At 35.5% G+C, this 16,061-nt stretch overlaps 2 protein-coding genes across 2 annotated transcripts; both read right to left on the minus strand.

Moving 5' to 3' along the window:
* Positions 1-217: 217 nt before the first annotated feature.
* Positions 218-3,093, minus strand: LOC145601538 (1,4-dihydroxy-2-naphthoyl-CoA synthase, peroxisomal-like). The gene is made up of 9 exons (XM_081657576.1): positions 2,652-3,093; positions 2,097-2,219; positions 1,565-1,666; positions 1,442-1,480; positions 1,240-1,338; positions 1,060-1,107; positions 861-956; positions 630-752; positions 218-540 (listed from the first exon to the last, which is right to left on the minus strand). Exons 1-9 carry the CDS (start codon positions 2,949-2,951, stop codon positions 424-426), a joined length of 1,047 nt encoding a protein of 348 aa, XP_081513702.1. The 5' UTR covers positions 2,952-3,093; the 3' UTR covers positions 218-423.
* A 1,064-nt stretch (positions 3,094-4,157) lies between these two features.
* LOC145601034 (urease-like) lies at positions 4,158-14,923 on the minus strand. Its single transcript, XM_081656948.1, has 19 exons — positions 14,769-14,923; positions 14,220-14,293; positions 12,307-12,352; positions 11,867-11,972; positions 11,603-11,745; positions 11,210-11,320; positions 10,354-10,517; positions 9,884-10,262; positions 9,692-9,800; positions 9,344-9,483; positions 8,834-8,971; positions 8,110-8,201; positions 7,864-7,993; positions 7,621-7,779; positions 6,931-7,098; positions 6,599-6,733; positions 5,990-6,061; positions 4,877-5,108; positions 4,158-4,689 (listed from the first exon to the last, which is right to left on the minus strand). The coding sequence occupies exons 1-18, from the start codon at positions 14,892-14,894 to the stop codon at positions 4,887-4,889; spliced, it is 2,514 nt and encodes an 837-aa protein (XP_081513074.1). The 5' UTR covers positions 14,895-14,923; the 3' UTR covers positions 4,158-4,689; positions 4,877-4,886.
* Between the last annotated feature and the right edge of the window lie 1,138 nt (positions 14,924-16,061).

Here is a 16,061-nt window from a genome sequence, read left to right on the forward strand (position 1 = left end):
TCTAGCAGGACAAGCAACATGCAAATGCAATTAAACCAGGCCCAAAACTAGATGAACATTTAAGGAGCCCATTACAAAGATCCACAACACTTTATGTCTAAACTGACTTAATTTTTAAATACCTCTGTTTGAAAATAGTTATACACTTTCATTGATAGTTAACAATGGAATTCAATTAGAAAATTCAAATAGGAAATTCAAATTTTATGTCAAAATAAGCTGATAATGGCATCAAGAATGTTTTGGTATTAATAATGTCTCAAAGATCATACAAGTCAAATAATTGAAGGAGCTTGCTTTCATGAAATGAGTTTCATTCTAAATACAATTACAATCAATACTCGTGTAACCAATAGGAAAACCATTCCAAAAAAAACCATGGAATGTATGTCCTCCTAGGAAGAAAATGAAATCAAGCCTCCATCATGGTCGACGAGGAAACTTGGAGAACTCAGGGCGTCTTCTTTCATTGTATGCTGTCTTCCCTTCGTTACCTTCTTCTGTTCCATAGAATAAGAGTGTTGCATCTCCTCCAATTTGCTTTTTTCAAGTCCAAAATAACACACATTAAGTAAGGTTATTATACATTGCACTAATGATATATAGTATGGTTAAGAATTTAAGATTACCTGGAGTCCTGCATGACCATCATCAACTGCATTGATAGCTGATTTGAGTACTCGAATTGCTGTAGGACTATTTCTTAAGATCTCGCGACACCATTTTACTGTCTCTTGCTCCAAACTCTCCAACTACACAAGAAAAGATATAAATTCTTCAACGTTTAAGCACCTCAAACAGTCAAACCCTATTTTTTTTTTCATGTGAAATTCTGCATTAGTGACAAAAAAATTACTTACAGGTACAACTGTGTTGACAAGTCCCATTCTTTCTGCCTCAGCTGCTGGGTAAAACCTGGTAAGAAACCACATTTCACGCGCCTTTTTGGGTCCAATCTGCTTGAGCAAATTCCATGTAAACACCATTTGCTTAGCATAATATTCTTGCAGAAACCTTGAGCAATTCAAGAGCTATTAATCATTGAGCTTTGATACTCACCAAACGAGACATGATTGAACTTCCATAACCTGCATCAAAACTGCCTACCTGCAATACTCCACCAGAAGATAAGCTTATGTTATAGGAATAGCTACTATTCTACGATATCTTCTTCAAACCAACAAAATTTAACTCATTTACATGAAATCATATTCAACAAGTGAAAAATAAATGGCTAACCTTTGGACCTGTCTGCCCGAAAATGGCATTATCAGCAGCAATAGTTAAATCGCATACCATGTGCAGAATATGTCCTCCTCCAACAGCATAACCAGCAACCTGAAAAAAAAATCACGCAATTATATATATAGACATAAAATAAGTAGTTAAGCTAGACAAATCTCATAGATCAGCAAGATGGAAAATGAACATAGTAAAATACCATTGCTATAACTGGTTTTGGAAGCCGCCTTATTTGGACCTACTTGAAGATGAGTACAAAAAGTGAGTTAAAGATGCAAACTTAATGGGTTGAATTTAGGAGAGATCAAAGATAAATATACACCTGCAAGTCCAAAACATTAAGACGGCCAATGTTTTTTGAGTCGATATAGCCATCCTTGCCTCTTATTCCCTGATCTCCGCCACTGCAAAATGCCTTGGTCCCCTGCAGAAGAACACTTTCATAAAACTACAACCAAACAACTGCAAGAACAAAGCACCTTAGTATACTCAACCTGTAACGCGCTGAATTCTGCACTTAAATTCAACTACCTAAAACCAAATTACTCTGTAACTACACTTCTGTATGCATAACTGCCCTAGCATGTTCAGTATATAAATTCAGCTAAATTGCTAATGCTCATATTGGCAAAGTTATCTAGTTTCTGGTTATTTCGGGTTGGGTCAGTTATGTATCACATTTCACTAGAGCCAAATCAAAAAACATGTAATCAACAAAAATACAGCTTGCATACACATGTCATGATTAACACTCCTTCATACATTTCAATAAGCCAAGGGAAACAGTGAGAATCCAAAAATCAACAAAGAATTGAAGATGATATAATTGACGAAAAAGAAGCTGAGTTAATCACCTTGCCAGTTAGAATGATAACACCAATTGAACTATCATCTCTTGCATCATCAAATGCTCGAATCAGCTCCTTAATTGTTTCCGGCCTAAAAGCATTTCTTCTTTCTGGCCTATTTATCGTAATCTATTCACCAACAACAAAACCAAAAAAGATCATTCACTATATTATCAGATAATACTAGTTAACATGTAACTGAATCATATTGTGCAAAATACTACATTCTTTTTAGTAGAGCTAACAAGCTCAACCCGACCTGAAGTTACTGAGAGAAAGTCAAGCCTTACCCTACTTCAACTTGATCACCTAATTTGACCAAAATCTTCATAATTTGTTATGTTTTTACAAACATTTTTTTTTTTTTTATATATTTTGAGCATAATTAAAACCAACCCGAATAGTAACAGACCCATTTGCCCGAATTGTCAGCTCAACATTTTCACTTATTCATAACAATAAAATGAATCAGTAAAAAATAATAAGTACATTGCATAAATTCTGATTTTTTTTTTTCCCCTGTTCTTAACAGAAGAGTTACTAGTTGTAAGAAGTGATCACCTTAGCAATGGCTTCACCAACGGCTTTTTCGTAAATAATATCAATGAAATCATTACCAGAATCATCAGTAGCAGCTTTCCAGACGACAGGGTCAGCCGAAACCTGACCATGAACCTTATGGTAGTTGTCATTCATAGAAGTTGCTGACAAAGAAATGGAAGAACCATAAAGTTGATGGGATTTCGAGTGTGTTACTATTTCTGGGTTAACATGGTTAGCTACATTTGCAAGAACATGGTTAGCTACATTTGCAAGTCTTCTCCTTGCAATCTTCAATTCTTCGTTCACAATTCGCGACATTTTCGTAGGATCATACAACTATTTTGCTGGGTTTGAGCTGAGTTTATGAAACTAAGGGAAGAAAAAGAAGGGAGGGAGGTGTTATTTTTGATATAGTATGAAATATAGTGATAGGATAGGATAAGATAAAAACATATCATGTGGTTTTTTTGTCTTGCCAAGTATTACATAGTAGTTCTGCTAAAAAGTCATAAATTAATAAATAGAACGCACTAATCAGCTAGCTCAACTGAATTTGCAACGTGAATTCGTTGCTCCTTTCAAATAATTGGGTACGTCTTAATTACTAATTAATAAGATTCATTAAATAAGATGCAGAAAAAACAAAACAAAAAAAAAAAAAAAAAAAAGACGTTGGCAAAAAATATATCCTTTGATTTTGGTAAAGTTCGGAATTTTTTTATCTGGGTCTAAAAGAGCTAAAAAGACAATATAAATTACAAATGGAGAAAGGGAATAACACATTTATGACCTAGTCAAGGCCTCATACTTAGTTCATTCTGGCAGTTGATCAGGCCAACACAGAACAGGATCATTTGAATATACTTCCAACGTTCTATTAATATTGTAACAAGAAGGAAATTACGTATCCCAAATCACATTTTATATGCTAAATATCTATAATTGAGTAACAGGAAAAATTATAAAAAGTTGATATTGTGAAAGTATTTTATGAGAAGAATCCAACAATATCCCGTATGACTATATTTTGCTTAACTTATGAATCATATTATATGGTCAAACAAGAGTAATAAATAGTGCAAAAAGTCAATTGGTACAATATTAATAGAACGGGGGAAGGATTAGCATAAGGTCGTGTAATTCATTTAGGTCAAAATATTATAAAATCAATCAATATTGGTCATAATATTTTTGGGTCAATCAATAGGCTATGTGCTTTTTTTTTTTTTTCCTTCGTGTCCCTGTTTTTAACCTTTAATGGTGGCATGGTGCACAACAGATCTGTAATATTGACTAAAGAAGGTTTTCCATTGATGTTCACTTTCAAACTTGTAGTACATGTACATAAGTGCCAAGATAACCAGTATTATACTCACAAATAAGTCCAAATGTCGATGATCAACTAGTTTAGTTGGTTAAAGTCTTGAGAGGTGGTACTCAAGCAAATTCCGTCTACATCACTAGCCATTGCGGCTCTCTTTACACCCAAAAAAAAAAGAGTCCAAATCCTATGACTACAGCATGATATTGACCTGAACAATTGATGAATAGAAGTGTCTTCAGAGTGATCGATGTAAGAGGAGATACAGAAGATCAAGTCCAAGAGACTCATAGTGTACAAATAAATCTCACAAAATTTATCAAATTCTGTACTTCATATACAACGCATTTGACAAAAGATCCTAGTACGACATATTCATCGCTTATTCAAAGAGGGTGATCCCCCTAAGCCCCGCCTCGGAAAGAATTCAGTACAACTGTACAAGTAATAGAAAGAAAAGAGAATGAAGAGCACCCAATTAACCAGAGAAGTAATCTATGGTGCATGAACTTTTAGGGTCATTTTGGTAGAATCACTAACCAACACTCTTCTACTAGTCTGTTTAATCAGTTTGAATTTATCAAATTTTTTTTTTATCAAACGTCGTCTGGAATAAATAATTGTGTCACTCAGGATTGGTTAATTATTCTTCCTAAACCAGATGTGCCTTGTAGTCTGTCTGCAGTCATAAAAACTTTCCATTTCTTCACTGGCCTCTTTCGTGGAGTTTTCGACCTAAAGAAGGAAAAAGAACATTATCCTCACGTGTTGCTAAAATTTGAGCTAAAACAACCCCAATACGCCCCGTTGAAATTTTAAAAGAAAAAATTCACTGAAAGGTGGATGTTGTGTTTATCATTTCAAGAAGTTTCACACCAAATAAAAAAGCGTACCTAGCTAAGTAAATTGAAGAGAAACTTACCAATAAAAGCCTAAAATAGAAAGTAATTTCGTGACAATGGAATAGCTGAAGCTGGAGAACACGTGAGCACCTCGCCATCAGCAGTAACTGTGTAAGTATCAGGGTCAACCGTGATCTTTGGCAGGGAATTATTGAGTTTCATGTCTTCTTTGGTAACACTCCTTACGCCACCCACTGCTTCTACCCTCTTGTCAAGCCCGTACAGTTCCTTTACTCCCCTGCCTAGAGCTGCCTGTTAATGGAGAATTGAGCAGGTCTAAATGAGTTTATTCATAGGTGTGAATGACATGCATTTACAATACACACATCCGTACACAGTCATGGACATTTTTATTTTCACCGTTCATTTGAACTAGTTTCTTCAGATACAATATGACATCACAGATACAATATGACATCACAAAGTGTTACCTCATTGCACTTGAAAAGAAAGTTATGTTTCAATATTAAGACAATAAGAGATTAGATGACAATAAGAGGGTGCATACATAATATCAAAACAAACGGATAGCAGTTAGTAAAATTTTTAAAAACAGTGATGTAGGGTAAGACCTGCCCTTTGAAAAACAAGTTGATCAATAAAACAAACTTGTGGTGGTCTTAAGGAAAATGTCTCTAATGACAAAGAAATTACAGTTTTTCAATTTAAGATTTCGAAAATATGCAGGGCAGTGCGGCAATCATTTAGTCAAGTTTGCTCGAGTATAAAAAAGACAGGTCCTTTTGACAACTCTGGCCTCTAGGATACTTCTCCCACAACACAAATGTCTCATTTCATAAGTTGGCAATTTTGACCAAGAACCATAAGCATAAAAACACAAAGTACGAAATACTTTTAAAAGGAAGTTCAAAAGATTTCAGGAAAAGTATAGTATCATAGATTTAATACATGGCCGAAAATGAGACTTTGCTTGCTTGCTGGATAAAGTTGTGGAAAATTTTAGAATTAAGGTCAAACCAACAAATATATCTTAAATAGTTCCCATGGACGAGTAGCCCCACCTTTCCATTGGATTTTCATAAATCAGTTTCTTTATGTAAAAGATTCACAATGCGAATGACTAAAATTTCTAACTATTAATTTTCCGCAAGAGTTTGATCAATTGTGTATACCTTGCTGACAAAAGCGATCGAATTTGCACTTCCAGCTTTTCCAAAAGCTCCAAACATAGGCCTCATGATCACCTGCAACAAAGCCTTGATAGATAAGAACTCGGCTAGATGCCCTTTTATAACATAACACTGGATGCTTCTACTCGGGGACATTTTCAGTACGTTTCAACTTGTATGGCCAATAAATACGCAAGCTACATGACTAGATCTTCCCTCTAACACTCACATTTGATAGGGAGTCACTTTCAAGGAACTAAGTTAAAATCCATGATTATCCTTAACTCATTTAAGTAATACATCTCCAACATACCATTTGGGTTTCTTACATGTCCTATGGATTTCTTAGATAAGGCCTTAATAATATCATAAAAAAACAAAACGATAAAGTTCAAATTTTACTTAATATGGTGTAATTAGAAAATGTTCTAAATCTTCTAATGCTATGAGACAACCAAAAATAGAATTGTAGCTTATATAAAAGGAAATCAGGATGGAGGGAGCATCATGTGAATGCTAAACGCATAATTTTCTGATGTTTGATTAACCATAGCTAAGACATCGAACTAGTAAGCATATAATTCCTTTAAACAATGACAAAAAAATTGTTACCGGCTCTGGTGTTGGTATGCTAGCATTAGCATCACCCATATTAGCCCATGCAATTTCACCACCTTTGATGATTATTTCTGGTTTTGCCCCAAAGAAAGCAGGATCCCACACAACAAGATCAGCCAACTTCCCAACCTGCAGGGAATAGTAATTCAGTGAAAAAATTTAGAACTCTCCATGTATCCTTTCTTGCGTACTATGCATATGAGAGCCAAGTAAATCGTAAAAAAATTAAAATAAATAAATAAATAAAATTAATTGGGAAAATTAATATTCAAGGAGAGACTTATAGATGATGCAAATTTTATGCCAAGCTGGTTTAAGCAACACACCTCAACCGATCCAACATACTTAGAAAACCCGTTAGCTATGGCAGGATTAATGGTGTATTTTGCTATGTAGCGTTTAATTCTGAAATTATCATTGTCAGTTTCACTTGACGGCAGTGGTCCTCTCTGTAATTTCATCTTGTGTGCAGTTTGCCAAGTCCTACATATAACCTGCATAAATGAATATAACTGAGACTAGAAAGTCCAACTGCTCGATATACTGGTATATCAATCTAACAGAACAGCTTCTTGACAGCATTGACTCTCCTGGACTTGTGCTGGGGATAGCTTTCTAAAATGGTCATATGAATATAGAAAAATACTGCATAAATCATTAATATCTTTATCAATGAGAACAGGAACGAAGATCGACAAAGATACTTTGGTACTTTGTAATTTTACCTTTTTTGTGAAATTTAGTGGTTCTTTTATACCCAAAAAGAACGATTCTTGTGGAAGTAATATATTCATTTCACACAACAAAGTGCAACTCACATTCTTACCCCTAAGACAAGGGATCAACTCTCTGTTGGGATTTTCCTTTCCTAAAATATCCCCCAGGTGGCACACCCCTCACTTCATGACAAAAGATTAAAAAAAAAAATTGAAAAATGTGACAGGAAGGAGAAGGAAGAGCACATAAAGTAGGCAAATTTACTTTGCTTTACAGTAGATGATGTCATATTAACAAACCTCTCCAATGCGACCCATAGCCTGTGAGTCGGAAGATATGATACTAATGGCACCAATGTCATGCAGAATATCTTCTGCAGCTATTGTTTCAGAACGGATTCGTGATTCAGCAAAAGCCACATCTTCTGGAATGTCCTTGTTGAGGTGATGGCAGACCATCTGCACGAAAACAGAAGAAAAAGCAAAAAACATATATGAAATGGAGGCGCACACACACGGACAGTGGGAGATAAAGAGGCATACCAGCATGTCAAGGTGCTCGTCTACTGTATTCGACGTGAAAGGTTTAGTAGGATTAGTTGAAGATGGAAGAACATTTTTAACTCCACAGACTTTGATGATATCAGGAGCATGACCACCACCTGCACCTTCACTGCTCAAGCAATACCATGAACAGATACATGCAGATAGTTTCAAGTTAATATTTCTGTGTACTTCACAAATCGAGTTTCATCATAGATATAGATGAAATATAACCACAATTCACACCTGTGGTATGTATGAATCGTTCTTCCTTTAAATGCATCAATCGTGTGCTCAACAAATCCAGATTCATTTAATGTGTCCGTGTGGATATTGACCTGGCAATGGGACAAAAGAGAAAATTCAAGCCCATAGTAAGAACTGCATAGTATGCTTAATTAAGACTGAAAATTTTTTTTTTAAAAAAAAAAAACAAAATCTAAAAACTGAGTATTAGTGCAGCAAGCCAGCAAGTCTCAGTCGCAGGTATTAAACTTCTAGTTTGCTTCAATTTCCAAACCAATAGGTACTGAAATAATAATAAAAGTACAGAATAAGCATCAAAATATGAATATTTATATATCCATATTAAGGAGGGAGGGATTCAAATTTCAAAGAGGAGATAGATAAGAGACAAAGAGAGGGTATATTCACCGCCAAAAACCCGTAAGAATAAGATTAGTTTGGGAGCAATTTTTGGTACTTCGGGAATTTCTAATGAGTTAGGGTAAATCTGAGAAAACACCCTAAACTCGGGGCATTTTATATAATCTCCCATTTTAGAATGAACCTGTACACAGGACTTATATAGCAAAACATGGCTCTTAAGAAATTATTACACAAGAACAAGTCGTACAAAAATAAATATGCCAGGTCTACAGAAAAAAAACATCAATGATATTTGGGGCAATAACCATTTGGATATTAATCCATGTACCATATTCTTGACATAAATGCTACGGAGTAGTACCTGAATATCATATTCTTCTGCAACATTAAGACAACTATCTATTGCAGCAGGAGTCGTTCCCCAATCCTCATGAAGCTTTAGTCCCATTGCTCCAGCAACTATTATTTCAGGAAGCCCTTCTGGCCTAGAACTATTACCCTAGTGACATTCAAGAAAAGTAGTTATAAGAGTTAATGTTTCAATCAGAGACTGAATACCTAAGAATTTTTACAGGCGAACAAAATGGCAAATACACCCTCTGCCCCTTAAAGATCGCCCCAAAACCTATCTGGTAAATTTTCCCACTTGCAACCCAACTTGCTCTCTCCATCTATCTTTCATCAACAATAATGGTGTCCCCCCCATGTGCACAAATCTGGCTTTGCTTCTTAAAAAAGTGAAGTTAAAGGTTTGGGGCAATCTTATAGGGACAGAGGGAGTACAAAGGATAAATTATGCGTATTCATGCCACTTCCCAGCACCCAAGAGAACAAGCTTAAAATTCTATACAAAACAATGATGTAAGCCTACCTTACCAGTGAAACCAAAGTTCAATGGAATATCATCAGTGGATTTCAACATAAATTTCATGTGTGAAGGTGCAGGTGTGCAGGTAGTTGCGCGTGTCCCAAAAGAAGGTCCAGTTCCACCTCCTACCAAAGTAGTAATTCCTACAAAAGCAATACAAGTTTAACAGGAAAAAGGAACGACAATATATGTTTGACAAACAAGTTGAAGATGATCCAGAATCCAAAATAATTTCGACTTCAGTGTATTCATGAGCATTACATCATTTTATTTAAAACCATGGAACAACTACAGCCTTTTTTTTAATGTTTGCAGCAGCTCACACAGAGTACAGGAGAATTAGATACTCACCACTGGATATTGCTTCAGAAGCCAATTGAGGACATATGAAGTGCACATGGCAGTCTATAGCCCCTGCTGTAACAATCATTCCTTCTCCAGCTATCACCTCTGTATTGACCTGATACATTTGATAGTAAAAAACTCAAATGCATTATGTACACTAATTAGTAAAAGTAGCAAACAACTAATGATTATTGTTACCCCAATGATCATGTTGGCTGATACACCTTCCATTGTATCTGGATTACCCGCTTTTCCGAGGGCAATAATGTTACCACCCTTAATACCAATATCTGCCTTAAATATTCCAGTATAATCAATGATCGTGGCATTAGTGATAACAGTGTCCAGACAGACAGCTGACGGGTACCCAGAAGCCTGACCCATTCCATCCCTGAGAACTTTCCCGCCTCCAAAAACACATTCATCACCATAAACTGCAAGATCCCTTTCTATTTCTGCGAACAAATCAGTGTCACCAAGCCGGATTTTATCACCAGTTGTAGGGCCATACATGTTTGCATAAGCCTCACGAGACATAATTTTAGTGAAATTCGAATCTTCTCCAGTGACTCCTTCACTGCAAACCAATTAGGAGTGGGGTCTATAAAGAATTCAAGCTACGACACTCACGTGTCTAGACATTAATACAGTACGCAGTAATTATTGACCTGGCATTGTCTTCATCTGAATGCCCAAATCCTCTAGCATATATAGTGTCCATTATAGTTTTAATTTTGGCATCATCAACTGGACCATCAGCAATGTTGTTCCCCCCTCTAATGCATCTTTTGCCTCCAATACTTATAAGAGTGACACTTTTTGGATCCCCTGGCTAGCAAAATAAAAGGAATCAAACAAACAGAAGAAAATCAGGTAAATTTAAGGTTCAACAATAACAGACATCAGGAATATCAATAAGCAACCTCTTAAAACAAAGTCAATTTTGGGTTTGGTTGAGAAATTGAAAGAAATGCATGATCATTCCAATTCCATATCATTTAGGAGTTACACAATAATTCTAAATCTATAGACGGGTGAGTGGCAATAGAGGACTCATCTCTTCACCAAAGAAAAAAAAAGTGACAATAGAGGACTTTTCAACTGGTTATCTTGTTATATTCCCTTTTTCTTTGTTGGATCTTGTGACGTTTCATGTTAGCAAACCCCAAATTATTTTGAGACTAAGGCTTTGTTGTTGTTTAGTGGACTGGCTAAGTTCAAATTGTTAATAATGGAACTATAGGAAGGCATAATATATTAATATTACTATACTGGAATGATAACACATTAACACAACCTTTGGAGTGGAAGGTTTGTGGCTTTACAATAGACAGCCTCAACACTTCACTGGGCACATAATTTTTGCAGATAAAGGACTAAATCATTTCAGCAAAGGAATTTGATAGTGTAACAGTCAACCACCCTTTTTTTTTTTTTTTTTTTTTTGTGAACGGGAACAGTCAACCACTTAAAATTTTCCTCAAAAAAAAAAAAAAAAAAACCACTTAAAAAACAGAGTCAAACCTCAAATCGTATTGCTGTTCCGGCAGGTATATTCAATCGCATGCCATAAGATTTTCTTCGATCAAATATCAAGGAAGGATTCACCTCAATGAAATGATAGTGACTGCCAACCTGAACACAAGTACAAGACTAATTAGGAATTTAAGAATGCTATACACGGTCAACTGAAAAGAAAAAACCAAAATTGTCCTTAAACACACTTTACAACTGTGGCTCAAGTACCGAACATAGGCCAAGAAAAGAATTAGGATTTCAAAGCTTTCCCTTCGTTACATTGGCTGAGACAGTGTCCTTGGGTCTAAGACTCCTAACAACTGATTTATTCTTGTTATAGGAGTTACTTGTATTTAGTTGCTTTCCTACGAAGCACTTTATAATGGTTAAGGAGTGCACCTGAACAGGTCTATCTCCGTTGTTAACAACTTTGAGGATTACTGCTCTCCTGCCATTGTTCAGGGAGATGTCTCCAACCCCAGGCCTTAGCTCACCAGGTACAATATCGTCTTCCAACTCCGGGAATTTGTCCAATGATGGAACTGCAAAGCTAAAGTTTTAATCACTGCCACAGTAAATGAGTTTTCATCATGGTGCTACTGAATATGCAGCTGAAAACCAGTAGATAAAGTGACGTAAACAACATGACGTGCAGATTGTAACCTGGAAGAAAGGAACCATCAAGAGCTAACTCTAAGTTTCCATTTTCACTAGCAATAGGATCATGGACGGTGATCAATTTAGTCCCATCTGGGAAGGTCCCTTCAACCTAAACATGAATGAAAGCAATACATTTATGTAGTAATGTTCTTGAAAAAAAAAAAACAAAACAGCAGTTACAGACTCTGAGTCCTAAATAATGAATTTTGTTTGACTAATTTGTGTTCTAAAGTCCAGAAACTAATAAACAAAAGTGATTCCCAAATTATCATGAAAGAAGACCAGCTGTCACGCTTGTCAGAATCCATGAAAGGAATATCCTGAGAGATCAGAATAACAAATCTGAAAGCCATGAAACTTTATCTTGGATTAATCAGCAACATGACTCTGGACCATTTTACGGTCAAAATACACAAAGTTTATAAAGAACTAAAGCCACGTACCTGGACAGTATGCAAAATGTGAACAACAGCTGGAAGGACCTGTCGCCTGTCATAGCAAAAATTTTAGGTTAGCTTCTCATTACATGTGAAGAGATATTATCTAATGTTAAAGAGTGATGTACTATAACCGGTTATAACTCTTTATGCAACCGATTAGTGGTCGTATATGGTTCCAAACAACGTTATTTGACTAGGGATGCCTCCTCTACTATCACTTGAGTTTTTAATACCGGTTTCGAAATCTCCAAAAATGGTCCGATTTTGAGAATTATAGTCTTCAAATTTAGACTCCAGAGAACAAATTCAGACTCGGCAAGGTTAGGCATCGAGATACTTCTTGACACATCTTGGGATGCCTCCCTAGCCATCACTTGATTTTTCGACACCAAGTCCCGAAATCTTCCAAATGGTCCAATTTCGTGAATTATAGACTTCAAACTTTTTGAACTCAGAAGAACATTTTCGGATCGGACAAGATTAGGAATTGAGGTGCTTACCACCTGGGATGCTCTGCTGCAGCTCTTGACTACCAATGCAATAAAATTCCAAAACAGCCACATATTAGACTAAACTCATCCTCGAAACTTTATAGACCTCATGGAATACCTTTTATGGTTCAAAACAAATATTTTTTAAAAAAAAAAAAAAAATTGGGGCACACCTTACACATTCACTTCGTTTTTGGAAAATTCTCTCTAAATTGGTCTCTAAGCGTGTATTATAGCTTTTGATTTTGACTTATTTGGGCCTACGAAAAAAAAAATCAAGGTGCTTCCCATGGACTCCACGAGACCCCGAGAGGCCATTCGGTTCGTTGGAACCGTCAACATTGCCTTTAAACTGCCAATGTAGTAAGTTACGTGCAAGTCTCTTTTTTTTAACTCAATGCTAGCACAGGCCCTTTATGCGACCGAGCAGTGGTCGTATAAGGATCCAAACAATGTTATTTGACATAGGGATGCCTCCCCTAGCCCCTGCCATCACTCAAGTTTCAGTCATCGAGTTTCAAAACATGAGAAAATGGTCCAATTTCGTGAATTTTCATCTTCAAACTTGGACTCTAGAGAACATTTTTGGACTCGACAAGGTTACGCATCAAGGTGCTTCCCAAAGTGAAGCTCTCTAATTTACTACTTCCTCATCTCAAATTAAAAGATCTATCAATAAGATTGATTGTTTGAGTTTGAACATACTGTTTCGGAGGTAGTAAAGAAAGCTACAATCATCCATACAATTAGTTACAGTATTGGGTTTTAATCTCAACTATGCATGTAAAAGCCACATCATAAAAGTGGCATAAAAGATTATAAGATACTCCATACAATTTTTATCAAAGGTAAAGAAACCAAGTTAACCAACAATCATTCATACAATCTGGTAACTTTAAGAACGTACTTTTTAAATGGACCTAATCTGAAAAAAATTCTTCATCCAACTTTTTAACAGCATCCCAAACTTCCTCGACAAAGCAGTCTTTTCCAGATCACCAACTACCACTACAGGATGGAAGAGCACTCTTTATGACATTGCTCATCATCAAGAGTAATACTTTCCTTCAACAAAGTTCCAATAGAGATAATGACAATGAGTTTGTGAGTTTTCCTCACCAGATCAACATCCACTTCAAGCAACACAATTACATTTTTTTTTTTGGTGCAAACATTCACATAACTAAATAGCTGTGAAACAACACATGGAGGTATGAATATAAAAACAAAAGGAAATGAAACAAGTGACTTGTATTGATTTCGGCATGATAATACAATTGTTTACACATCAGAAGGTTGATCCCGGAGAGTAGGAGACACAGACATCAGAGAAACTGGAAAAGTAACTTCTTTTTTCCGGAAGAGCAATTTGCTAGATATGACCCAAATAAAAATAAATAAATAAAACTACTTCGTATAAGTTACCTTCCAAGAAGCTGCTTCCCGATGTCCATAAGTTCTGCCACACTCTTGTTTCCAACACGAACAAAACTTAAAATCTATATAACAGAACAATTACAGTATATCAACCTTTTTGCTTTGAGGCTTTAAATTAAGCCACATACCAATCACATTCAACCAGATGATAAATCTTCGACGCTGTTAATACATAATAGTGACTCATTTACCCTTTTATTTGAAGGTGATTGCTTGAGAAATTATTTTCAACAGGTGGCAGGGAACTAATAAATAAAGGTGGAAGTCAGATCCTAGCTCCTTGACTTGGTAAAGGATTAGGTATGAGGTATTAGCTGATAGCCCCAAATCCCATCAAAATCAAGGGGTTATATGGGGTGCAAAGAATTTTACAAAAATATTAAATATGTGTATACAAGAACTAATCTCAACCATGCTTCCACAAATTTTGAATCAAGTTAACATTACAAAGTCTACATTAAAAAATTGTTAAGAGATGATTAAACAATTCAGAAATAAAAATATGAATGGCATGGGTCTATAAAGATGCAGTGATACCTGAGTTGCTATGACAGCCACAGCTTCAGTATAATTGAGCCTAAGACCACTAGCAAGACGCTTTTGCGCAAGGAAACCAGCATTATGAAGAGCTAGTTTCTCAACTTCTCTAGGACACAATTTCATTTGTAAATTTCCTTCAGAAATTTGCACTGCAATCATTTAAGATGATAGAAATTAGAGTAAGAAAGTCGGTAACATGTAATAATACCAAAAACAAGAAACACTGACATTAATGAAAAAAATTCTCATGAATTGCTTCTAAGTCACACATTGCTTCTATCCGTCAATTTCTTCCTATCCATATTTACCAGGTATATAGAACAAAGGCTTTAACCAAGTAGAAACATTTCAACAAGTGGGAACAGAATCAAAAAGCCAAGAACTAGAATGAAGCATATATAAGAAAACCTTCCATTGTACATCATTTCCATTTTTCTTCCAAAAAACACTATATATACCATATTTCAAGGAGGAAGAGGAAACATAATGGATGTGATTTCGGTCAATAGAAAGCAATGCCTTTACGACGCTTTCCCCCCACCCCAAATATCAAACATTAGGGAATCCGATTTACCTACTTGCCAACCCAAGGTCATTTTTAATCAAGCAGAAAAGACTTACCACCAGTCCACCACCTTAGATCAGATTATGAACTTCAGAACTCGACGATTTTAGAACTAGGAAGGTTGATTGTAGGTAGCCATCCTCCCTCAACACTGATATACTAAGTATATTCTTAAATATACACAAGCATAATTTTCTATCGGTTCCCATTTCCATTCTTGTAAATATTCTACCATTCACATCCCTCTTTTCCCCTCTTTTCCCCTCTTTTTTTTTTTTTTTTTAATTTTTTGGATTTTGTCCAATTTGAGTATTCTACCAGCATTTGAACAACTATTCAATTTCAATTATCTCACAAACCCATTTATAATAAAATGAGCCAAACACCAAAATATGCCCAACATAAGCAGCAATTAAATAGGAAATAAAAATGATACTTGTATGTATTAATTTAGTTAGTCCCAGAAAAATCATAAGAAAATACAAGTATAAACATCACATACTATGAAACTAATGCTATAAAAATTGAAGCAAATTCATGCATGTCAGATGAAAGAAAGTAAGCATCTATAAATTCCAGACATTTGATTAAAAATTGAAACTTTGAAAAAACAAAATCAAAACATTCATACCCATTACAAAACAAAATAATTAAAAAAGGCTGCATTTCACTGAATCAAGAACAATGGGGGAGAGAAAAAAAGTTGAACCTTGGAATTGAATTGG

The sequence above is a fragment of the Chenopodium album genome, chromosome 21, assembly GCF_948465745.1.
Source record: "Chenopodium album chromosome 21, dcCheAlbu1.1, whole genome shotgun sequence".
NCBI classification, from domain to species: domain Eukaryota; kingdom Viridiplantae; phylum Streptophyta; class Magnoliopsida; order Caryophyllales; family Amaranthaceae; genus Chenopodium; species Chenopodium album.